This window comes from Metopolophium dirhodum, chromosome 5 (assembly GCF_019925205.1).
Source record: "Metopolophium dirhodum isolate CAU chromosome 5, ASM1992520v1, whole genome shotgun sequence".
In the NCBI taxonomy this organism is placed as follows: domain Eukaryota; kingdom Metazoa; phylum Arthropoda; class Insecta; order Hemiptera; family Aphididae; genus Metopolophium; species Metopolophium dirhodum.
Window position 1 is genome coordinate 7,783,613 of NC_083564.1, and position 27,225 is coordinate 7,810,837.

The 27,225-nt window shown below is 31.6% G+C and overlaps 1 protein-coding gene and 1 non-coding gene across 4 annotated transcripts in view; one reads left to right on the top strand and one right to left on the bottom strand.

The window, feature by feature from the left end:
- The window catches only part of LOC132945448 (serine-rich adhesin for platelets-like), a 265,662-nt gene that overhangs the window by 121,572 nt on the left and 116,865 nt on the right, over positions 1–27,225 (top strand). For all 3 annotated transcript variants that reach the window (XM_061015194.1, XM_061015196.1, XM_061015195.1), the window contains exon 4: positions 24,684–24,851. In XM_061015194.1, coding sequence (XP_060871177.1) covers positions 24,684–24,851 — 168 coding nt within the window. The remainder of the gene's footprint in view (positions 1–24,683; positions 24,852–27,225) is intronic.
- Trnak-cuu (transfer RNA lysine (anticodon CUU)) lies at positions 17,861–17,933 on the bottom strand. Its single transcript has one exon. It is a non-coding gene; the product is annotated as a tRNA-Lys (tRNA).

Below are 27,225 nucleotides of genomic sequence, written 5' to 3' on the forward strand. Positions count from 1 at the left end.
GGCTGTGACGAACCGTCCGTCAGATATGGTCTGAGAGAGCGACATTGCAACAACGTTAACCGCAATTTCCGGAAAATATCACTTTAAAATGTTTAATAATGGTAATTTTTCAAAGTGATGAAGTTATTGAATCAATTTTATTAATTGTATGGATAAACCAAACGCGGAAATAGTGGTATAACTGGTTAAACATAATAATATAGTATGATATGAATATTGTACCTGATGAAAACATAATATACCTAATTTTTTTTAGTTATCACTTTTCCGCACATAAATGTAACCACTATAACCATTGACAGAATATTGCACGCGGTCAAAAGTTGAATATATTCAAGTATGTGATATCGTTGGGTAACTGTGATTATTTTACACGACACGGTATAGTGTGGACCCGGCTTGCCTCCAGTAGGATTTGGTTCTAATCTCTGGTATATTATGGTATATTGGTATACTATGCTGACGTTGTAGTGGGTATACCGCTTTCCGACCGTTCGGCCAATCGTAGCGTCGAAAAAATTTTTTTCCTGAAATGGCAGTTCACGATCCGCGGCGGAGAGTGAAGTCGCTTCAACAGTTCGACACTCAGACTCGGGCATGACCTCGGCGGATCAATATTAATTCTATGACAACGATAAAAATTTATAAAATTATGACATACCAATGAAATATATTGTTATACTCAATTCCGGTGAAATTTCGTTCACCGTGGCGATAAACCGAAAACGATTTATTTCGTCGTTTTACTGTTGTGCCTATTATAGTGTCGCCGAACGACACCGTTGTTGTATTTATAAATACAGCGTTCGAGTAAATATATTGGCAATTAGACGACACGCATTCGTTTTTACACCCACACCACGAGTCACGACCATGGTCGCAGTATGAGCAGCCATTCTACCTGAAACGATACCATCATGTAATTTGTACGTAACATTACCCGTGTTATTACCTATATAAATACTAAAACGCGTACTGCAAAAAACTGCAGGATGATATTTGATAATAATAATAATAATAATTATTATTATTATTATTATTACTGTTTCTGTTTTGTTGTTGTTGTGTATAGGGTAAAACTTGATATTGTTATAGGCCGTCTGTTTCGAACTGCTTCAACTGCCACTATGACAAAATATATCATACAATGATAATAATATTCTATTATATTATACGAAAATATAAACACGAGCACGTCACATATTGTTATTATTATTATTATTTTGTGTAAATGTGTAATATCATTATATACGAATACGGCCAATGCGTTCGGCCATAATATTATATCATACTTTTTAGACGTGTCGACTCAATTACCAAACTAAACCAATAATAAATCATTGTTATTTCTGCTGATTTAACCAGTAGTATAGTAGGTAATATAAAAAATTGCGTACCAGCTCGTTACGTTCATACCTAGTTTCTATGTGATATTTTATCGACAAAGTTCGTTATTATTATTTCATTGCACGTAAATATTTGTGTGTAGGTACGGGTGTGCCTACATCTTATATGATTATTATAAGCCTCACAACATTATTAGGAATATTAAACTGTATATTATATTTCGTAATACGTAATCCCACGCCTTGTCAATTATTTTTCAAGTATATTTTTTAAGCTTCTCGCAAATGAACAGTTTTGTAGAACGTTTTATGTCGTGAAAAAGTATTATTATTCTTTTTAATTATACACACAATGAGGCTCGTTGTTTAAATATAGAAAACATATTTTGTATTCAAAAACAAATTAAAAAAAGTTTTAAACTTCTGAATATTGTGCTAAAATATAAAAGTATGAAAAACTTAAAAAAAAATAATAATAAAAGGATTTTAGGAAAATAAATTACTCGTTTTATATTTAATACTTATCTCTCTGTAAACAAGACAATCCACTTAATGTAAACGATATTTCTATAACGTAAAGTGTATTATTAAAGCATGTTTTTCGCGGACCTTATATGAAGAGTCTCGAATACAAAACATCTTCTCGTGTCTATTATTAAAACCGAATAATTTACTTTTTATTTTCAAACGATGATATAAATTACTGCGTAATGTAATAATATTATGTAACGCGTTCAGAATTTCAAATACGCCTTGATATTAGATATTATTATACGGAATAGTTATTAAACAAATTCGAGGAAAACTTATTTTTATAAAAATGTTTAAAATTGTTCGACTGTTCAACGGTATGTGAAATCATCCATGGTATTTTGAAAGTGATAGTGGGTACCTACTTCTTAGTAACGAATGTTCGTTTACAGAATTTCATTCATTTCAAAGTTTCCTATCCGAGTCTACAAACAAGCATAATATTATATTTTATTACCTGTATATATATACATGTGATGCCGTACACGAATAATTTCTGAGGATATTTTAACTTTCAATGTTTATCAGCTAATATTATAATAATTTATTTCTGATGTTTAAAATTTCTCCATTACGATTTCGAAGAATTCAAAATTATTACTATCATATTATTTTTAAATTTATACTATACCTCTAACATAATATTTTATTACGATCTGATTCTAAAGAAATTGTTTATAGCGATTACACAGAAGGCAAATAAAAAAAACGTGTTAGAAAAATTACCTAAGTACCTACCTATATTTAAACTATAAAGCATCGATTGTGTCGTATAGGGAAAATACATAATATTGCTTGCAACTATTTAATCTTGTTCTGCTCAAAACCTGCACTAAAATTAATTAAATTTAAAAAAATTATAAGACCATGATTGCGATTAAGGCCACAGATTCCATGCACACAATTTATAATGACGTATAATCTGTATGATCTCAATTCATACAGATATTATCTAAAATAATAAATTACACCAGACCTTAAATTTGCGTAGAGGAAATTAGTCATTGAAAATCGAATTTTTAAATCGTAGAAAATAAAAACGATTCTAGCTATGTTATAACTGTATGTAAATATTATTTTTTAATCTGAAAGGCGTTTCTCGCGATACGGTCTGGCAAAACTCAAGGCGTATTTGGACATTATAATAATAATATATGCAGTCATGAACGAGGTCACGTGCGTTTTGGAGTGGTCACGAACGTTCATCGAATCCTACTCATATACGATCCTTTGAGACTTTTCCGGAAAAACTCGTGTCCTACGGACCAAAAAGTTCCCGAAGCGAAATAAATATAAAAAAATCCTCGCCTGCTTGTACGATTAAAATATTTTCCTTAACCTTTTATTTTATTTTGTTTGTTTGTTGTTTTTTCATATATATATATTGTACATAATGTATTTTTAAAGTGTTTTTTTTTCCGACAGTAATCTGCAAAGCGTAAGAAACGTTTGGAGAAATATTTTTTTTTCTTCCGCCCCACCGCCGTTTCATCGCTTATATAATTCAAAAATGTATTACCACAAAGTCTTTAAAAAAAGTCTCTATTTCCTGTAGGTTACATTACTGTTATTGACAATGTTTGAAATTTAAAGTTGAATTTTTCTTTGTTAAACCCTCTCGGTCATAATACCGTATACCGTACTGTAAGATTAATCTGCGATTTACGAGCCCGGGGTGACTGCGGCTAACAAGAAAGTATTAAATAATAATAATAATATGTTTTTGTTGTAAACCAGTATTTATTTTTATTTTTACGATATTCGCGATCCAGTCAACAGGTGTACCCATTTATAATCTCGTGCATTTTACTCCCTTGAAGTTTATCAGGCAGCACGCTCACGACGATATTTTGCTCGGTACGAATATCCAAGGTCCAATAGCAATGAGCTCGAACTATTCGTGCGATGTAAATTAGTGATTATTCCGCGTCTGACATATTTCACTGGTTTAAAAGTGTGTAGTAGAGTACAAGGATTTTAAAACTAAATTTAACTATTTTGGATCGCAACGGAAGTTCAAAAATGTAATGGAACTCATACGTTTTTTTGCTCGCCATCATATTTTATGTTTCGGGATCGTCGTGTATGGTGCATCCATATAAGGATTATGGACATGTAAACTTCCCATGTGTAATATTATAGTTTTTGAGTGTTTTTAGTTTTGGAAACGCATTTGCCATCATAATGTGTATCCACTTTCCACATGCGTCGCGCATTCCAAAGTAACTAAAATACACATGCGAGATAAAAAATAATATTACTCTACCCTTTTACACATTCTAACAACCCCGCAGAGATTCCTGAAAAAATGTATATTTTGATTAACATCTGGAACTTATTCCCATGAATATTTTTCGTACGACTCGTAAAATCATTCTTCAGATTCAAAATCAGTCTACGACATAACATTTTTATTTACAGTACGAAACCACTGTTGTATACATTATATTATGCACATTTGTATAAAAAAAAATGTATATATATTATATACATTTTATTTTTGGCGGTGATATATCCGCGAAGATTCAACAATTGAGATGTTTTAAAAAGCTTTGTGAAGAATATAAATTCAAAACTCTTGCCATTGTTATCACCTGTATAGTTGTTGAGAGAAATACATAATATTATTACTACACGTAGCTGAGTAATGTATTTAGTTTTGGTCAAACGATGAAATATAATAATATGGGCTGTGCGCGAGTCTGAATGACGAATATTTTAATAATCAAAGGTCCTGTGCAATGACCAGAAAACTCCGCTTTTTCGCAAATATCATCACGAGTTCACAATATCCAATGAAGCAAAAATATGTTTATAAGTTTATGTGCAATAACGAAACGATTCCTTTCACTTAATAGCACTAATTAGTAATAACTAATAACACATGATATTCAAATATTATAAAGATGCGTCTAATTTAAAATATTCGGAGCAAGAACCGTGGATTTGTGGAAGGCGCACGAAAAATTAAGTGAAGCACTGTCTATAGTGTCATAATAATACAATGATAGATAACGAATTTTTATTTAAATTTAATATTTAGATTAAATTATATATTAAAGAAATAGCCAAGTTTATACAATATATTACGTGTACTATACTTGCTTTAATATTATTCATTAAAATTGAATAGTGCATTTTTGTTTAATTCAGTTTCGAAGAACACCTGTGATATACAATTATTATACTTGGTTCTTTGTTTTAGAGGTTATAAAAATCTTAATTTACGTTGTCTTATAATTAATAAATTCTTGGGTCAAATGAAAATACTGTTGTGGGTCAAATATATGCTAGATAACTCCATGGTTGAATCTTACTTTTCAAATTATCAAAATTAAGGACGTAATACAGGATGATAATATAAAGGAACCAGAATATATGTTTAAAACAAATACCTATACCCTCATCAGGAATTAAATAATTCAGTTTTAGCTTCAGAAAAGTTATGTAAAATGGAGACTTCTAGTTACCGCACGGGATTTATTTAATTCCACAATACCAAAATACCAGAAATGAAATTTTCAATCGAGTTACATACGCTATAATATTATACTGTAATGTACTTTGTTTCGCAACCGAATTTGTTTTTTCTTTTTTATTATTATTAGTTGCATTATGTGCATAAACTATAAAGTAACGCTCAACACGTAGTATTTAGATCCAATATAGCGAATTTTAATAAAGTAATTTTTTTATAATAAAATGTAAACTACACAGGACGTGCTTTATTTTCTGGCTAGTGAATTGGTGATATTGATTGAACGCATAATACGCTTCTTTAATTTATAACTTTTCAAACAAGCTTTACAAGTTTGACCGGAAAAAAATAAACTATAATCAGAAATAAAAATGGAGAAACCCTGGTATACGAATGCAAGGGTTTGGGTAAGCGTATATTCACCACTCGTCGTTGGAATTTCTGTGTTAGCTTCTCTCTCTCTCTCTCTATAATTTATCTCTTACCACTGCCCCACCGGACGGCCGATAGCAAAATAAATACGATCAAACCCTCTACTCCGAAATTAAATCAAATGTAGTGCGTCTGTGTGTGCATTGGCGCACAGCTTACGTTTCAATAAAATAAATAATAAAAATAACCAACAAACTGGCCTCGGCCGACTACCGCGAACGGAGAGTGGCGAACGCTACGGCGCGGGGAGTGAGAGACAAAAATAACTGAGGGGCAAGCGCGGAGCAGTGGGACTGGGTGTGCGGGTGGATATAAAGCAGCCCCCGGGCGAGGATCTCGTTAGTCGAAAGGGTCAACAAGGGATGTTTTCTTTCAATATGAACCCACCACCTACTCGTGTTCCGCCGCCGCCGAACTTAAACGTCCTCTTACACACCGCCCCACGCACTGACTCCGGGTAAAGCGCGGCCCGCCGCTGTACTACGCCCCGGTGCAATATTTTTCTAATAATATAATGTGCCCTAAAACATCGTGTACACGTTATACATGTATATAGCTTATATTATATACACCATCGGCGGGTGGGTGGATGGGTGCGGTATGAGAGGAGAACGCTTGTTTTTGCTGCGTCCGGAAGGAAAAATATAAAATCTCGTGCGCCGTTGTTTGTTTGCGTTTTATTCCTCCGGTTGTTTGTATAAATATATACGACGACGTACGATAAAATATATACGTATTATGATAATATATATATAATATATGTAGTGTATATATTTATGTGTATAATATTAAACCGAACATCGAGAATTGCAATACGGTACCGGCGGCGGCGGAGATTATACAGTTACCTATACACATATAGTATATACGCGCCGGCGAAGAATGGGTCGTGGCTTGCTGACAGAATGAAGGCCATTACGATATTTGTACAGCCTTTTCAGAGGTATATAATATATTATTATTATTAATATACTTATATATATAGCAACAGAATGTTTTACATCGTCCATGTTATATACTGACATGACGTGACCGGCGGAAATGGTGCGCGCAACCCCGGGGGCGCTATGGTGTTTGTTCGGACCCGAATACATATACGCTATACTATATACCGATGCGGATCCCGAAATTACGCTGCTCTAGCTAAAAATAATAATACTTGTATAATAATAATAATAATAATAAAAAAAATAATGGCAATAATGATGATGACGACGACAACGATGTCGATGAAAAAAAACACAAACGAACAACACACCGCGGGTTCATATAATACAATAAACTCGAATGTATTGAAGTTGATATTGTTTTGTGTTGTATTTATTTTTTTCTGTGCGACCTTTGTACGAGGAATAGGTTCAAGCATTATATTATTTTATACTTGTACCGGAAATAAGTACGGGCATGTACAATAACACTGTTGAGCAGAATATTGTATTAGGTCATAATTTGTTTTGTCGTTTTCCGATAACTGAATTTTACGCTTTCCTAGAATATTATACATTTCCTATGAGTTGATTATGTTACGTAAAAATAGTGGATAGATACCCATTCAATAATAATTTCCACCAGAAAACTCTCAAACATTCAATAAATCACAATATCGGCAATATGTCTACGCTGACCGCCTATCATAGTATATAGACATCGGTGTACATATTATTTTAAAATTGAACCAAATTATCTTTTGACTTGTAAACTATTGGTCGTTATTATTGTAATAATATTACTATCGCATAGAATTCTAAATTTGAATAGTAAATTAAAATTGAATAGTAAAATAAATATAAATTTAAAAAAAAAACGACAAAATGTTTGACAACAATGACATTATTTTCTAATAAATTAAATGTTTAGAACAATATTTTGGTGCACTCTCTCCACTAAAATATTAAAATGAGAATATATGAATATGTAAATATAAACTATATAATATTATGTAATATTATAAGTACACCTGAAATAATCCCTATCACATTTTTCAGGAGAGACCCTAGTGAATTGTATTGTTAATATTTTATTAAAAACGTTTACTTTTTGTTAAAATGTTGACCAATTTATTCAGAGAGAACTGTTTTTATTTCAAGTCATATTTATTTAAATCATTATAAAATAAATTATTCAAAAATTCAACTCCAATCATCACCTACTTTAAAACTATAAGGTCGTTGCATTAAAGTTCATTTGTTGAAATCAACCTTGATGGTATTTCAAGCATGATAATATATAGTATATTAGTATACACAGTGATCAAAAGACCCTCGAGAGTTTTAAACGCATACAAAAATACTTAGGTTTAAACTATTAAATAGTATAATAAAATTTAGTTTACAGATAAAATAAAAAAATATAAAATATGTATATACCTATAATATTAATATAAATAAACGCTATTTTACAGAAATTCTCTTTACTTCCATATTATACTGTTCAATTAAAACGAGTTTTTTTTCAAAAGAAATGTATTCTAATTTAAATCGTTGTCACATTTTAAATACATGTATATTCAATTCAGTAGTTATTATACAGCCTTTTATATTAGCCATTTTGTCTATAAGTTATCCCAGGTTAAATAATCAAAAAACATATTCATCAAATTTCCCATTGTTAAATTATTATCTAACAGTAGGCACAGATTTCTATCTTGTACCGTTTTATGTTTAAATGTTTAAAACGTTCATTGGTTTGCATTTGTCAGCATTTGTCAAAATTTAAATATTTTATTTATTACATAATTATTTAAACAATAGTTACAGATTATTATAATCATACCGTTAAGAAGAATTGTTCCCTTGACTGGTATATTTAACAAGTACATAAGTACATGTGTACCCATCCAAGTACCCAATTCAATTCGCTTTATGATCATATTGCAATTTATTAAGATCAATTTATCATGATATTTATCTTAATAAATGTAACGCAAAAGAAACGTGTAGCTAAATTGCCTATCCAAAACGCCGTTTAACCATAATTTTATTTTTAAGCTTGTATTAAGACTACTTCGGGTATGATAGGTAAAATATTTATCGTATTCAAAAATATTATGTAAATTATTGTGATCATAATGTGACATATATTCATTCAAATTTTGGTGTGAAAGTTTGGTCAAGCTGAATTAAAATATTATGCATATTAATAAAATATTATTATTCAAGTATAATTGGCGGTTGTTTTGACTCGCACCAACTTTACTTAAACATATTCAGGAAACGTATTCAATAATTAAGTATGCCATTAAATACCATTTCAATGTGGTATGGACAAAATCGACTTGTGGTATATATTTGTAAAGTAATTTTGTGACCCCGACCTTAAAGTAAAATGTAATGTGTAGCACTTAATAACCATGTTACATTTGTATTTATATTCAAAATTTATAGTTTTAACTTATACATTTTTCAATTATAAATTAAAATTATATTTATTGATCAATCGTCAATACATAATACCATAGTGGACCACGCTTGGAAAACAATTAACTTTTTTATTACATGATTGAAACACTTAATACACAGTCTTTTTTATGTTCTGTGACTTATATTTCCAAAAAATATATTGTATTAAAATAAAATACTTTAATTTAATTAAAACAATTTATATGGAAGAAAATAGTTTTCTCTCTTTTTAAAATCATATTGTATCTTTTCATACACCTATACTTAAGACTTCTATATAATAGTAAGGTAACAGAAGAGTAGTTGATAAATGTATTATTTATCCACAAATATTATTAATATCAGTGATTTAGTATGGGTATTATATGTATACTATTACAACTGAATTTACGAGGAGAAATGTCTAGAAACACAATAAAGACCATCCATATAATAACAGGAAACGAAGGGGACTATTATCCGTATATTGTAACCAGCAATAAATATTTCGAAAATCAACAATCAAGTTATAACTCATATAACATAATATTATATAATATATAATAATATATATGATAGATTCATCGTGATCGTATTTCAACAAAAAAATCTCTTTAATTTTGAGCAAATCAAATAAAATCTTAAATGAAACATTTTTTTTTTATTTATATCATTTTTATTTTTGGTATTACTTACTAGATGTATATTATGATATAAAAATAATATTATTACAACGAGAGTACGAGACAACAATTGAATTTTAATTATAATTTCCTAAGAATACCGACGTCTTTATCTGTATGACGTGTCTCTTTAGCCGTGTAACGAAACTCAGTTTTACTAAACGACTTATAAAAAACTATAATTGAAAAACTTACAAGCGCAGTATATGTTTGGCACATGTTCAACACACTATTATCTATAAGAATACACCATTTTGATTACAATAGTTTTGAACTCTAACAGCTTTAAAATGTTGGCAAGTTAAGTATGTAGAAAAAAAAATGAATAACCATATTCAAATACATAGTTTTGTTTTCTATCTATAGAGCAATGTAACATTCGTATCTGTGCGGATTCGCGTTATTTTATTTCATAATATATAAATTTTCTTTATCGTTATAACAATAATTATCCGATTATCGACTGTTGTGTGACTATCGTCCATGTTGCCACCATCACATTCGCCACAGGATAAACCACGTTTACATGGTGGCATTTTTGGTGATCATTTTGGACGAATCTTCCACAGTCGACCGAAAGTTGTGCACTACCGTGCCCCCTCGCAACCCCGTTAGGTGTCGTTCAATATATGGGGCCGGTGAGTTTTGACGATTTCATGCGTTTGAACTGTTTGGACTGTTTCAAACGTTCATTTTTTTTTTAAACATATATGGACATGAGGCAATGTGTGTTGTGTTCTGCGCGTCTGGCCGGTGACCATTATTAGGTCCCCAATGATATATTACCTACTTTGCCACTTTTATATTAATATTACTATTATTATAATTATTACTGTCGATGAATATAATATGATATGAAAATTAGACGTCCGCGGGCGTTTGAGCCTCGTCGCGAGGTTTTTTATTATGATTATTATTAGTGGTAGTACCTAGTTGTACCAGTAGGTAGTATGTTATGCCGTCGGTGTGCCAAAATTATTTAAATTACCAATATTGTTTGATTATTATTTAAATAGTTATGCAGATATATAAGTAGTGATTTTTAGTTGATTTGGATATCTGCAGTAATTTTCGTTGCCTGATATTTTTAAAAATAAATGTAATAAATATTATTAAGTAATAACTAATTTAATATATTATTTTTAGTTTCTTTAGGTTAGGTTGAGCAGAGAAGTACCTATAGTTATATTATATAAATACTAAAATTAGTTATACAAATTACCACACTAAAGTGCCACACAATATTTAAAAAAAAAATTGTTGTATCCTTATAAAGGGTGATTACCGAGCATGCTCACCGTTTTAATCTTTAAAAATGTATGTATTCAAATTCTGATATTTGAAATTTCTTAAAATACAACACATTTATGGACAGTCTTGTGACAGTATAAACTTATTTTTCTTCCAAATGATAACACCAACCTATTTTCCTGTAAATTGTGAAAAAGACGAATTTTTTAATGTTCATGAATCTAAATTTAAATTCAAACGAGTTTTTCTGAGCTTTATAAAATATAAAATAGATGTAATTTTTGTATGGTACTTATTATGCTCGTAGAGTTTTTACAAATTATAAAATATTAATTACTGTTATTTTCAAATCATCATAGTCTCCATTTCTTTAAAAATATTATCACGGACTGTTATCCTTAACTTTAATAATTCAAATACTACTCGTTCAAATTTCGATTTATTTTCATCGACGTAAAATAAAAAGGCAGCTTAATATTTTACAGTAAACAAAGAGCGTCTTCACTCGGAAAGCTGCAGATGTTTTTAGGTCACTCCTTAAATGGCATCACAAATGTAAGAAGGTATTTAAAAATATGGTTTTTAAGTATGCTTTGAAAATTCTAATATAAGAATTTAAATAACTTCATTATTAAAATAAAAATAGAGGTAATTGTGCATGGTGAATTACCGTCCGTATATTGTTAATGTAAATGTTTAAGATTTTTTTCATACACATTTACATATTTCATTATGTACTCACACGTCGTGGGCCTGCAGCTAGACGTTAGATTATGCGTACCGTACACACTACTCGGTAGCCTATAATACATTTTTATACAACAAACTTTTAATTCCCGTGACGTCGGGTAAAATGTGAAGTTGTCCGTGCGGGTGGGAGGGTGGAGGGAGGGACCACGAGAGTCTCACAAGGCACGCCGAGACAAATCCGCACGTATCCGTATCAATTATTTCTAATGGTTAGCCGACAAAACAAAAGCAAACGGTTTCTGTATATGTACATCATGTATAGACATTAAGATTTACTTTTCAAACTTAATATCATCACACATCTATTTAATATAGGCGCGGGGGGTTGAGTTTCGGGCGGGACTGCACCGCAACGCGTGTAACGTAAAAATAATAATTATTAATAATTATTCCCGTCGACGCGTCGTCTGGTCACACGGGATGATACGCACGCAACATAGGTATAATAATATAATATACTTGTATATATAATAATGTGATATTATTGTTATTATTATATAGACTCGTTTTTCACGTAAAACCCTGTAAATCCCTCGTGGGTCGTCGCACGTGTCGAAAACAAGAATAACGCACATCATACGCACACTGCAGACATATATATATATAATACACACGTGCACTGCGCGGGATGACTTTAAACGGGTTTAGCTTGCTCGATGTGCACGTCGCTTATATATATATAATGTGTGTGTGTGTGTGTGTGTGTGTGTGTGTGTGTGTGTGTGTTTGTGTGCGGCACACGTATCTCCTTCTCTCCAAACAACAACCCGGCGACGAGGAAAGTATATATACAAAGAGAAGAAAAAGAAAAAGTTGGACTGCGGAATCTCGGGGACATATAATAGTGTATCCTGCTGCTCCTCCCGAACGAATGTTTGAGTTTTCAAATCGGTCGAATAAACTTTGACGAACGCTCTGCAGAGTTTCTCGCCTCGTCTATACTCTGTCGTCGTCTCCACCGTCCGCATTGTACGCGACGTATATGTATAATACTGCAGGGCCGTTATTTATCGTCGAGTTATTATTTATTTTTGAACTCACTGCAGCTCTAGCTGGTATACACGACAAAATCACGCGCTAGCGAATTTCAGCGGAACCCCGAATTCTCCGCCGCCGCCGCCGCCGCCTCACGTGCGTCCCGTGCAATAATAATTATAATAATAATAAACAATGACAAGCATAATAAATTATTATTTTTGTGGCAAGAAAGTTATTATTTAACTTGGCAAGACGACGACGACTGCGACGTCATGTTTTATTGATAAATGCGCGCGGCGTTCTCCAGAGGCGTATTTGCGTTGCGTTAACTGTACTATAGTGGTACTACTATGTCGATGCTATATGCCGCTGCGGTCTCTCTATTTCGGAGCACGCGACCGAAAATAATAATAATAATCATAACTATAATAATAACAAGGGTAAATAACAAGACATTTACCGAGTTATTTTTTTTTCCGAACGAATCTGTGGAATAGCGCGCAGGAGGCGGAATAAGAAAACGCTGCTGCAGGTAAACCCCTCGGGTGTGTTTGCGGGGGATTTTTTTTTTTCGTTACTTTAAAACAGAATAAATCTGAGGATTTTACAAAACAGGGATTTGCCGAGATTATTTCACTATACATAGGTATATAATAAATGTATATATAAATGGCCCGGGCGCGTATATATAAAGTCGCTATCAGGGATGGGTATAGGGGTAGGGGTGGTCTCGTGTTGATGTCCAGGATTTCGCAGGATCCTTTTGCACATCGCATAGTCGTCGTCGTCGTCGTCGCCGCCGCCGCCGTCGTTGGGTATTAAAACGCAAAGTAGTCGACGAAAACCGGAGATTTGCCGGTGATAAGTTACCCCGTAAATTATCATTTACCTCGGACGCGCAGTGTACTTAGGAGGCGACCGTATTCCTCTACGTTGATATCATTGCACTATACGCTATACGCGGGCGCCGTAGTTGAACCTTTGATCCGATTTAGGTGAAATTTTATTTCGAAAAGTCGTAGCGCGATGACGATAAATTTTACGGTTTTTATTGGAGGAACGGCGGAGGCCACTATCCACATTGCGAGGTCGGTAAATCCGATACAAATAGCCACATAAACGTCATTTATTATACGCGCGATATAATAATAAAAAAAATAACCATATAGAATATATAATAATATACTTTATATCATGTTACGCGTATACATATATATATATATATATATATCAGCATAAAACCTGCAGTATTGACGATAAAAGCTTTTTTGTTTTTAGCTGCTTTCATCATCGGAATTAAAAAAATAAACCATTAGCGCCCCGGACTCCGGAGTTTAACGTAGGTACATCATATTATATAATATATAATAATATTTTTGGTGCGTCGACTATACGCTCTTGATGGTTAAGTTGGTAATGACTTGAAATTTTTTTCACCCATACTCAAAAACTTTACACGTTTTCAAAGTCTAAAAGTAAACAACCCGTGAACGTTTAAAACGGTGTGCGCGCCGCCCCGCGGACGAGGAGCGGCTGGCCGCCGACGCCGCCACAGCGAGTATAATGTCTTTCCTCTTTTGTTTTTAAAACCTTATTAGTGAATATATGCAGAGGGAGCATTTAGAAATACTCGGTGAAAACTGTAATTAATTACTCAACCATCTCTAACGTCGCGGCCCCGTGCATACATACACGATCGTCGTATAATATAATACGTAATATATTATATATAATTATTATATTATGGCTGTGTGTTAAATATACGCTGTACCACGCGTGGTACATAATATGAGAGTATAATGCGTATGCGCTCGATGTACATATTTATATGTGCAGGGGTGTATATATATATATGTGTGCAGGGGTGTATATATATATATATATATGTGTGCGTGTATGTAAGTATATATATATACACGCATACCGCTCAAACTTTGCGCCGACTAATGGCGTTTGGACGTACAACACTATTATATAATAATATAATATAACGACCCCGTGTCCATCAAATGCAATATTATCATATACATAATACCATATAATGTACCAGCTACACTAAACCATATTATTATATAGGCATGTATAGGACACGTCGTATGTACGGCGAAACAAACGCGCAATTAAAAAAGAAATGCGCAGGTACATACCATAATAATATTATACACGTCGTTATACGGCTCGTAATAAAATCGGTTGTTGTTTTTGATATTATTATGACTGCGAAATATCGTGCCGTGTAATACTATAGAGCTTAAAATAATAATAATAATATATACATAGGTAATATTTTATAATACGTTTTATAGTCTCCTCCTACGAGAAAAGTATAGTAGAATAGTCCACTTTTTAGTCAAAAACTGGTTTACCGTAAAAATTCCCGTTTTCCATTAATTTTTTTATTTTTTCGTTTCTCAATCGAATAGGTGACTGGAAAATTTTTACTTTTGACCCCTCGAGGAACCAATCCTAGATTCCCTTTCCTATCAGAAATGAATAAAATAATATTGAAGTTGAAAATCTGAGCTTTTTTTTTTTTTTTTTGTTCCAAGAGGTGATGACTGATGACAGACACAAAAAAAACACACAAACACATCATTGTAAAATCAATACATTCATCGGAGCCCTCGGGGCTCAGCAGCATCTAAAAATACAATTATATATTGGACTATATACCTATATATATTTATTATATTATTATACGTAGAGAAGACGCTTGACTCACCCTTTACACACGCGCACACTCAAATGCGTTACGCATGTAACAGTCGTATAATAATATTGTACTACGCGAATTTAGTATGGTTTAACTGATAATCGAAAGAAGAGGAAGCCATAAATGTCGTGATTTATGTTACGAAATTTAACACTCCGCCGAAACACGGCTGCGGCGGCGTTTCATCCGAAATATATACAAATCTTCCCATTTGCCTCTCTGCGCCAACACCATATATAATATATATAATATATATATATATATATGTGTACTATATTTTACTCTATATACCTACGTCTCTAAATGGCGTAGGTACAATAATATAATACACGTATATGTTTGTATGGATAATATATACACATAAACACATTATATTATGTACCTACCTTAATATTGTTATTATATTATTATCCTTTACGCGAGATACAATACGCCCGATGCAGGGTATATAATATGTATATATATAAGCCAATAAATTTCGAATTGATGTTGTAATATTATTATTATTATACGCGCGCGGGTGCCGCCGATAGCGGGTTCGAAATCCATTCATCAATCAGAGACGCCCCAGATACGCACTGTATAGTGTATACAATAATAATATACAGGTACCTATACCCATATAATATAGTCCTACATTTATAATAACATATATTTATATATTATATATACAACCAGCTCCATTAATCGAAACCGCAGTCTATATATTATTATTATTATTATTATTATTATTATTATGTATAGAATATACACGCTTGCATGCTGCACTGGACTTTATGCGCACGGACCACAGCAGCTATTATAGGCATTATTATGACATCGCAATAAGATAATAATAATATTATAACATACGCGAATATCGTTGACCGCGGTTGCAGTCGTCGTCAAACAAAAATAGCATATCCAACACTGTAATAAATATAAAACCTGTGTACAAGACGTGTGGATTATTAGTTTATAGAGTTTTGTGAATACTGTGAGTTGTGACCTTATACACTAGCGAGAAGCAAATATTTTGCTTAGCCCGCAAGCGTATACAAATATAATATATTGGGCAGTTCTCAATGATTCCCAGCCCAAGCTTAAGGTATTGAGGGGTATACCCCTCTACGGCTTCACCCCTCAAGAGTTTAGACCTAGTTTCGCCACTGGATATAATATTATACTAATTACTTTCGCGTGTTTGCTGTACGAACAACTTACTATAATAACGACTCGTCGGCGCGTGCGGTGCTTGGGAGCTGCAACGCGCAGACAGCATGACGTCGTCGTCGATGCTTTGCCATGAATATTTAGCAAATAATATCGCCAACTAGAAAATAATTTTGAAATAAATTAGACTAAAGAAATACGAATCACAAGGATATAATACCTATAAACGGACGTGTGTTTTTATTCGCTGGAGACAAAACATAATATATTATTGATGTCGTGTATGGCTGTTCTCTCGTGGTGCTCCGAAATACCGAAAAATGCCAAATGTATCCTATAGTCGCGCCCGATTATAAAAATAAACGTATTTCTGAAATATAATATAACATATTATATAAGTATCGGATGAGTATGACATCGGTCTGTGCTCGTACAGACAGCGTGGCGCCGATGCCTCTCCTCCTTTGCTCGTGTGTATAAAATACATACTACATAATAATATATATCATTATGTCTATTATATAGGCTAACGGTTAGCCGCTAACCGATGAAGAAACCGATCTCTTTTTTTTTTTTCAATCGTCTTTGTCGCCCGGTCGCACCACACGCTGTTATTATTTTACACTACAGCGACCCCTTCTCAGCAGTAATAATAATAATAATAATCATAATATAATATTATATGGCATTATGTTTTAAGCCGCCCACCATCGTAGAACGCATGACACGGGATGAATTCTGTTCGCAGAAAACCCGATCGCGAATGATCAAAAAGGGTATTATATTATTATTATTATTATTATTTTATTAAGCTGAACATAAAAAAAATATATATATATATATGTGATATAAAAAGCTATTGCCTCCTCTACTATATACGTATATATATTATTGTGTATAGTGTTCTTACGCTCGCGTACCGATCCCTTTTCTTATAGAGTATCGGAGCGTAAATGTGATTTCGCCCGACTGCGACGACGACGACGACGACGTAATTATTATTTTCTAAAGAGATGTTTTTTTTCTCGTATAAAAGCGTATCCGTTTAAATCCGTTTTATCGATCTATCTCGACCGTGGTAGATGAACGAACGTTTGAATAGCGAACGTATTTAGAGTTAATACCCGAAGGTGAAAAAAATATTCGTAAAAAATGACAAAAAATATTCTCGCCCAACGTGGGGCTCGAACCCACGACCCCGAGATTAAGAGTCTCGTGCTCTACCGACTGAGCTAGCCGGGCAGTTGAGAATGTCGACTGGACCAATGTCACTTAATACGCAGACGAAATATTATTTGATTTAATTTAATATTGTAAATACTTTAATCGTAATATTATTATTATTATTATTATTATTATTGAACAGTCGTACCAACATACGGGAAGGCGACTCTAAAGTCTAACATGTACAAGTATACTTTTATAATACAATTATATCATTTATATTTAACTTAATAGTTTACTGTTTACGGTAGGTAGTAGATCGTGATTAAATTGGTAGTATCGTTATTAAAAATGAAAATGTACAATCATTAATTTATTTTTTTAACAAAGTTTCAAGTTTAATAATGACGCTAAAAATATACCTATGTTTAATATTATGTTAATTGGAAACAATTAACAAATGACTTGTTCCAATAGAACTGCTATAATATAATATTATTATCATGGAAGACAAAAATGTTTTAATAACAATTTGCTGAATTATTATTCAACCCTAACCTTAACTGCCTCAATTATTTATGTAATTACATTTTTATTGTTAAAATAATAATAATAATAGTAATAATCGAGTGCACACAAATGTTACCAAATTTTGAAATAGATATCTAAAAATATTTACCTAAAATATATCTAAAATAGATATCTAATTAATAATATGTCTATGGTAGGTACCACGGTATATAAAGTGGTTATCTGGTATATTATATTTTTACCGTAGTACCTACATATTCGATACCACGCCTATATTATAATAATATGACATTAAATTCCAACGCTTGTGCTGTGATAATATTATGCACTTAAACACAAATCGTACAGTCGAACGTGGTATTTTTGGCGGTGATATGTGGTCACGACGTGTTTTCGAGAGAGTGATGGAGTGGGTGAGAAGGAAAAACCGAGTGAGGACGTTCGCGTGTGTGTGGCGCCGAGCCGTGTTTTTTTTTTGTCCGCCGGAAGCGGTGAACAATATTTTAAAACAACCAGAAATGTCTCGGCCAAAAGTTGTTCGGGGCAATAAAACCGATGATATATGATGGACATTTTTTCTACGGTAAACTAATAATAATAATAATAATATCAAAAATAACAACAAATAAATACGTAACAATAATAATAATAATAATAATATGCACAACAGAAGAGTATGATGACGAGGCGTGCGCACCAGCTGCTAGGGTGGCGTCGCGGCGACGAAAAGGCGGAGATTTTAATGACGTCACTATAAAATATTTAAAAAAACAGTCCTCATCTGTGGCGGCTGGCCGTAACACAATGGCGTAGGTACAGTATAATATTATCAGGATTTAATTTTTGAAAACATTACGGCCATTATTATTATTATTATTAACAACAACGACAGGAACTGGAAGTGGGCGAATAGGAAGGATGTGAACGTCGCGGTGTGTATAAAATATAATAACGGTGGCTCGGATATGTGTATAATATCAGCAGGTTAACTCGTGTGCCGAAAAGGATACGTCCTTTGTAGGTGACGTGTATTTCCTTTTCATGCGATTCCGACGAGAATTCGTTTGTTAACTATGGTTTTATATTTAAATAATTGCAATAAAACATCGTAATAAAAAAAAAAAACCCAAAATAAAAATAACAATAACTAAAGCGGTTTCATCAAGAATACGATGCAAGGTTCGATTACATACTATTATAACTAGAACAGTGTTATTATGTGTTATCACAAAAGTATAGACATAATATTATAGTCAATAAAACCCTACATATTATTATACAAAATCTCAAAAATGTGAAATACTAAAAAAAATTCAGTATTCACTATAGCACTTCAATATTAATTATTATTTACATCCACACTTTTGAAGTTTAGGTAACACTTAACAACAATCATACAAAACAATTAAATACTTTAAAGTAGGTATAACAATAATTGTTTGAATACTTATTTAAAATAAATAATAAGTTAGTATTGCATTGTATATAGGTAGTGCCTCCTCAAAATATTTTAATGGCAATGCAGTTAAAATAAAATACTAACAATGCAATATTACATATTACTATATTATTATAATTACATTATATTTCTTATTCATGGCAATTAATAATTGATAATGGTAAAACTTCTTATTATACGTAGAAATATGTTAAAACAACATTTTTTTTTTTTTTTTAAATGTTGAATTCTTTTTTACTTAGTAAGAAAATATAACATAATATTATGTAGGAAAAAACAACAAACTAAGTATAGGCACAAAGAAAATGTATAAATATGTATGAAATAAATTTGTATAAGATGGTACTTAGATTTTCTTAAGATAAATAAATAAAAAAATATGCAAATTTCACAACTTCTAGTACTTCTATTACTAGTTTCAAACCCTGGAGTTGAAGTTAAGTATATGCGTGTAGTTGCTCTACTTAAATAGTTCTCATAGCTCACGATGGATTTTTATTTGTGAAAATAATTACTTACACCGACTAAGGATTTTCTTTAGTATACAATTTATAAAACAAAAAAGTAATCACAAATTATTTTTTTTAATTTCATTATTCGATGAATTGAGTTTTCAAAGAAAAATATCTTATAATATTTTTACAATTAAAATAATAAAATACTTTTTATTAATATTCACGAATAAATTAATTTAACATCTTTGAATTTATTTTGTAGATTCATTAAATTATTGTACAAATACTTAGTAAGATTTTTAATAATTTACACATAATTATTATTTTCTTTATAAGTATGAATTAGGTAAAAATATTGAAATCACTAATTACATTGTCTATTCTAAAATTTGTTGCTTTAATAATACTAACTGTATAACTAAATATTTTATGAAGTTATGATTTCAAAGTTTTTTATTTATTTATTTTAGTTTGTTAATAAGTGTATGAATAAAATATGAATTCACTTATTTTATCATCCACATATAGAATTATTAAAATATGAAAAAATACAAATAAACCAGCTTATTCACTAAAATTACGATTTTATTACTATATTTTAATGGAAATTATATATATTTTTAATTTAAGTTTTTTATTTTAATTACGTCTAAACTGTATTTTACTGATTTTTAAATACAAATAATACAATTATCAATTACAACAATTTCGAGGCATGAAATAACAATCAAGCTGGTTTTTCAGTATTTGAAATGTAAACATTTTTAAAAAAATCACATTTACCGTTTTTTTTTTGCAAACATTTTAACAATTTTAATAACATTGTAGTTACTCTTCCCTGGTTTTAATTAATTTATTATTCATCGAAAACTACAATTGACTATCGGTGAATAATTCCAAGCCACCATACCTAACGTAACCCTACAATATTATATAATGATAGTGGCTATTACAACTAATAAATTCATGTCAACCGTTTCAAACGCAAACACAATTAAAAATAAAACCGCACATAACGAATTTTAATAAAGAATCACGTAAATCTATTCAAATCTCGGACGGTGATTCACTCGTCCCTCATTGGTTTACGGTTTGGAGCCGCGTATACACAAAACATTTCCGTAAATACAAGCGCACGTAATATTATTATTTTTTATTATTTCACAAAAATCCATTTATTTTGCCCATTTCTATGACATTTTTTTTCGTTTGCCTTCGCATTTCTAATAATATATCGCGAGATATCACATTGCCGGATTTCCTTTGCTGCAGCACCCCTATCCGTGAAAACTATATTGCCCATTTTGGCACCAGTCGCGGGCTTTTCCGACCCCCAACCCCCTCCGACATACCAAACCCCGCTGTTGTCATGTTATTACCGTTATTATTGCACGTGTGAACCCCGTCACAGGCGAAATAGGGGTGGTGGGAAAGTTGCGCTGGGCTTTTTATATTATGCACGGTCGACACGCGAAGTAGTTCCGTAAAAATTGCGCGCACATGAAATCGCTTACGTTTTTGGAAACCAAATTTCATAGGCTCGCCGCGCGTCCGTGCGTTGTAAAAACTATACCACCGAACGACTTGTAACGTCCGTCCGACACGGAAAAACAGTAGGCACCTATAATAATACCTAGGCATATGTAATACCGCTGCAGTCTTCTGATTAAGGTGAGGGGGGGGGGGTACTGGACCCAAAAAGCGAATTCGTTTTCCACATGATATATTATAATATAGCTGGTAGCTGATACCAAATGATCAGCATCCCTTTGTAGTGAACACGGTCGGGTGTTTTCGACTGTCAGCAATTTCACGGTATAGGTTTCGTCGTCTTCTGAATATATGAATATGCATAGCTAGTAAACCTTGTATATATTCAATGTAATATATTATATAGTATATACGTACAGTAGATACATAAGTACATAACATAATATAATGTTATTTAGTATATAATAATATACACTATTGTCTGCGCGCGAGGGGACACTATGTATTATATACCTATATATATTATATATATATATATGCGTGTGAATGGAAATTTCATATGAGAAACAAAAAGATAAGAATAGCGTGTCTCAACTCTTCACGCGACACTTAGCCCCCCCCCCTCACTCCCCCCAACGACAGTGTTATTTATATGTAACGTGTAGGGTTATATTCTAATATATAAATAATATATATTATGTTATTTATTATTATTATTATTATACATTATAGTGTACACACTGGCTGGTACGCCTTCAATGCCAATAACCCGACTGCACAGGATTTATGAGCGTTTTAATACATGGTACTGGGTCGCTGGAATTCGTATAGAACTTACCTACAGAATATTCTGCTGGAATAAAAACATATTTTATCAAATAATGAGCGATGCTGAAATATGTTGATTGTTATTATATTGTATTATTATTATTATTATATTACGGAGACTGCGGCGTGTATAATAATAATGTACACCACCGAGAGTGGTTCCTCGTCGGGCGTAAAGGAGCGCAGTTTCTGAAATACCGCTGAATCATAAACTCACTCACAGTGCAATGATTTCGCTCGGAAGACAATAGTGTCTCCGGAGAGACTTGGCAAAATATCAAAACCAAACGTACTTAGGATTACCGTCTAAATGAAATGTTTTTACTGCGACAAATGTTTGTAAATGTTACACACGCGCGTGCGCACACTTGCACACACACGCACACGCGCATACACAACCACAATTCTATAACGACATGACATAATATTATAACGACAACATATTATGCTGTAAATATTAATTTAGATATAATATTAGATAATATTTATAGTTAGTTTGCTCGTTTTTACATCAGTGCCGCCACATTTTTCAAAATGTGAAAAATAAATCTATAAATATAAAAATGGAGCGTGAAAAATGTCGTTACCTCATCAATCGAGAACGGCTGGTCCGATTTGGCTCAAATTTTTTTTAAGATGTCCGTAATTGCCAGGAGAAGGTTTTTAATAACGTAATGTTTCTAATATATACACTTATACACATGTATAAATGAGTAATCGTACAAGCTATAAAATCTAAAGTGGGTCATGGTTCAAAATAATGCATATACTTTTCAAAAGACGCAAAAAACATGAATAATCCGTATACCACGCGGGTTAAAGTAGCAACCCTAACGTACGCAGAGCAGCGACTTATTTTGGGACTTTATCAAAAGCGGAATTTGGTCTCCTTATTCTAGTCTTCAATTTAGTATCTTTATCGTGCACAGAACAATAGAAATAACAGCTAATCGAAATTAGTATGTTTTACCCACGATAAAATATATAACGATTTAAATATAACTTTAATCTTGGTTTTATCTTATCGCAAATCAGCATAATCAGACGTCACCGTATTGTTCTGTGTCGGTAGTCCGTACTCCGTTGATATGTAGTGGGGTCGAGGGATCACACGTGAGTAGGTCACAAGTGACAGTAATGGTCCAATTACGTCTTATAATATAAAGAATTATTGTGAAGAAATTTATAAATATCTTTAATTTTGATTGTGATAAGAGTGATAAAAAAACTAATGCTTATCCCTTGTAGTAAAAATATAAAAAAAAAACCGTGATAGTAATTTTAATTAAAATAATATGAACATTTAATTTAGTAAATTAGTAAATGGAATAACTTATATTGTCGTTTCATTATTTTAGATAAGTAGGTAATGCATATTTTATTATAATAATTAAAATAATAAAATAATAATTCTTTATTTTAGCGACACAAAATATTGTTTATTTGTTTACTTATGGTGAATTCTCCAAAGCCAAAAGCAATCTTTTAATATAAAATATAAAATATAATGTATTATGTAGGCTACAGTAGCATTATGTATTGAGAAGAACAATCTGCAGATTATTCTATCATTAACATTTAACACACATAATCATGGAAACTTTTGTTTTCAAGGTCAAGTCATTAGTAATACAAATACATTATATATACAACTTTCCCTATCCACCACTTACAAACTTCAATATGTAGGGAAATCTATGCACAACAGTTTTATTGATACCCAATCTCACTAAGTATGCACAAACCAGAACTTCGAATATTAACTCAAAGTTTGATGGGCTGCGTATGCATATAATAGTTTAAAACAATTTTAGTATTAAAATGTAATTTATACTTTATAGTTTTTATTATAATTAATAATTTTGAAAATAATTAGTATAGAAAACAATATTTTATTTTACAGTGTGTTAACTCAAAAACTTACTTAGTTAATACTTAAGTACACTAAGACTGTTTTATCATTTCCTGTAGTATTTATCAAAAATATATTTAACTATCTCAATAATAAAAGGAATATTATTGTACTTTGATGCTTTTAATCAAACAGTTTTCATATGTTTACAGGTGATGGCCAAAGCACAGATTCACCTGGTTTCGAGCTTTTCGATTCGGACAACGGCCATGATCTCACGCTATCACCACAAACGTTTACGGCTAATACCACAGCTGAGTCTTTTCTAGTCAACGACAACTCAAACAGCATAGGCATGCCCGTCAATGAGTCTGACACAGGTAATGTGAATATTTTATTGTCTTAGCAAATATTTCAACCATTTAAAAATTAAATATTAATAAAAATAACTGGTTACTCCGTAGAAAGATTTGTAAATCTGTATTCTTATAATATTACCTGTATAAGTAGAAAATGTTTACTTTGTGACTGCGAAATTCTGTTGGTACTCTTATAATATAAATTATTCCATTTGTCAAGTTGGGCGTTATTATAATATATATGATAGAAAAAAGAATTTAAAAGAAAAATTCAACGAGTGATGAAAAATAATACAACAATTGCATTACAGTTTTTATGTTATTATGTTATATTTTTGTTCTCTAAATAAACAGCAATAGTAGACAAATAACCTATTGTTTCCCAAAGATATTTACAGCGTTTCTGGTTCTGTAAAAGTACAATGCAGTATGTTTTAATCTTAATAGCTATCTAAAAATTACTAATTAGTAAGTAATTACACTTACATTGTGCAGTAAAAAAAAAAAAAATATTAATATGATGTTAGATATTTATGATTAATGTTATCATGTTTATTGAAAAATGAATAAATATCCCCAAGCCATGAGAATTATTATATTCCTGAAGTTTATTGTATTTATATAATACAATAAATTAATAGCGGAATCAAGTTTTTATAGTTGAATCGATATAATCTATATATTGCCCAAGTTGATATTTTATTCATACTTTTTAAATTATGTAACATGACATTTTCATGGGTGAGTTTAAAACGTTCATTTTTTTTATCACCGTTTGATTGAAATTCATACATAATTTTTATATTTAGAGTAGGTATATACAATTTATATAATGCCTATATTTTCATCAACTTAATATAAATATTGTGACATTATCAGTATTTGGAAATTACGAGTTTTTTTTACGACTTCTGGGGATACTTTGATATATGTTTTTTTTATTTCGAACTGTATACCTCTCCAGTGCACCCGGTGCGTTTGATTACGAGTAAATTCTACACCACTTTTCCCTTCTCTCTTGCACACATACACACACAATAAATACGTATAGCTCGAAAACAACTGCCGGGGGAACGATAAATAAATTTGGGGAAAGTTTTGGTTTTGGCGCCCAACAACCTTGCTCCCCCACCCCCTTAACACACCCCCCGCGAATCCTTAGCCCATGCGTAATTTAATAGTTTCCATCCCACCATGGTGACGGCGGCAGCGGTGATTTAGCCCCATTCTAGGACAAAAACTCATAATTCACGATATTGCCAAATGTGCATGTATACTGAAACCCTCTCAAACACACCCCTTTTACAGAAATAGGTGACCTGCGACGCCAGAATTTCTAAACAGAAAGATTTTATGGAGGGAAAACTTATTGAAGATACAATGTCACAAAACAAAATATTAAATTCAGCATCTAATTTTTGACCAAACACATTAATACCTTCTGATTAGATTATCAACCACAAAAACCAATGGGTAGCTGTAAACTAGTAAACCAAAAATAAATCGTTCTAATTAGTCGTTCAGCATATTATGGTATAGGTAATGAAATAAATTAAAACTTATTTGAGCTTTTGTAGCATAATTTATAATATTAATTATTTAAAGCGAATAAAACGCGATACAACAATTTTTCAAATATAATTTATCAGAAACATACTTATCCAATATTCACAGTTTCCTATTTTAAAGCAAACTATTTTTTTTTCGTTTCATCCTAAATGGAAATCTACATTTTTGGTTGCAAGCGTACACACTGCTGGTATTATATTTATCTATCCATATCTAATATCTATAATCTAAAACAACAGTTTATTATATCTAAATGTATAGGTACCTAAATGTACATTGATGCATTTATAAATTCAACTTACTTATTTAATATGTTCTAAATGTAAACAAATTAATTATAATTATTAGTTTATTAGTTTTTGCAATTTTTTTTCATGGAACGATACATATTTTAATTTTACCTATTTTCTAATATTTTGTCATATTTTTAGTACTCAATAATTAAGGCAATAATCATTATTTAAAAAAAAAAAAAATCAGTTACTACACGCGTTTCAAGTGTACTTAACAATTTAACATAGGTATAACATTAAAATTGCTTAGTCAAATACAAATAACAATAATAACTATGATTCGTTATGTTCGGTTTAATAATATTGTGTCAAACAAGCAACTATTTCATTGTTTTTTTTCTTTATTAAAGCTCAGGGTGTAATATAAACTTTTACTATACTTCTGATATAATATAGTCTATAACACTTTTTATTAATATTATCAGGTTTTGGTAATCCCTTACAGTCAACAGTTTATTGGATACTCGTTCAGACTACAACATAAAAAAAAAACGGTTGACATATTGGTTAAAGTGTGCGATTTGTAATATACA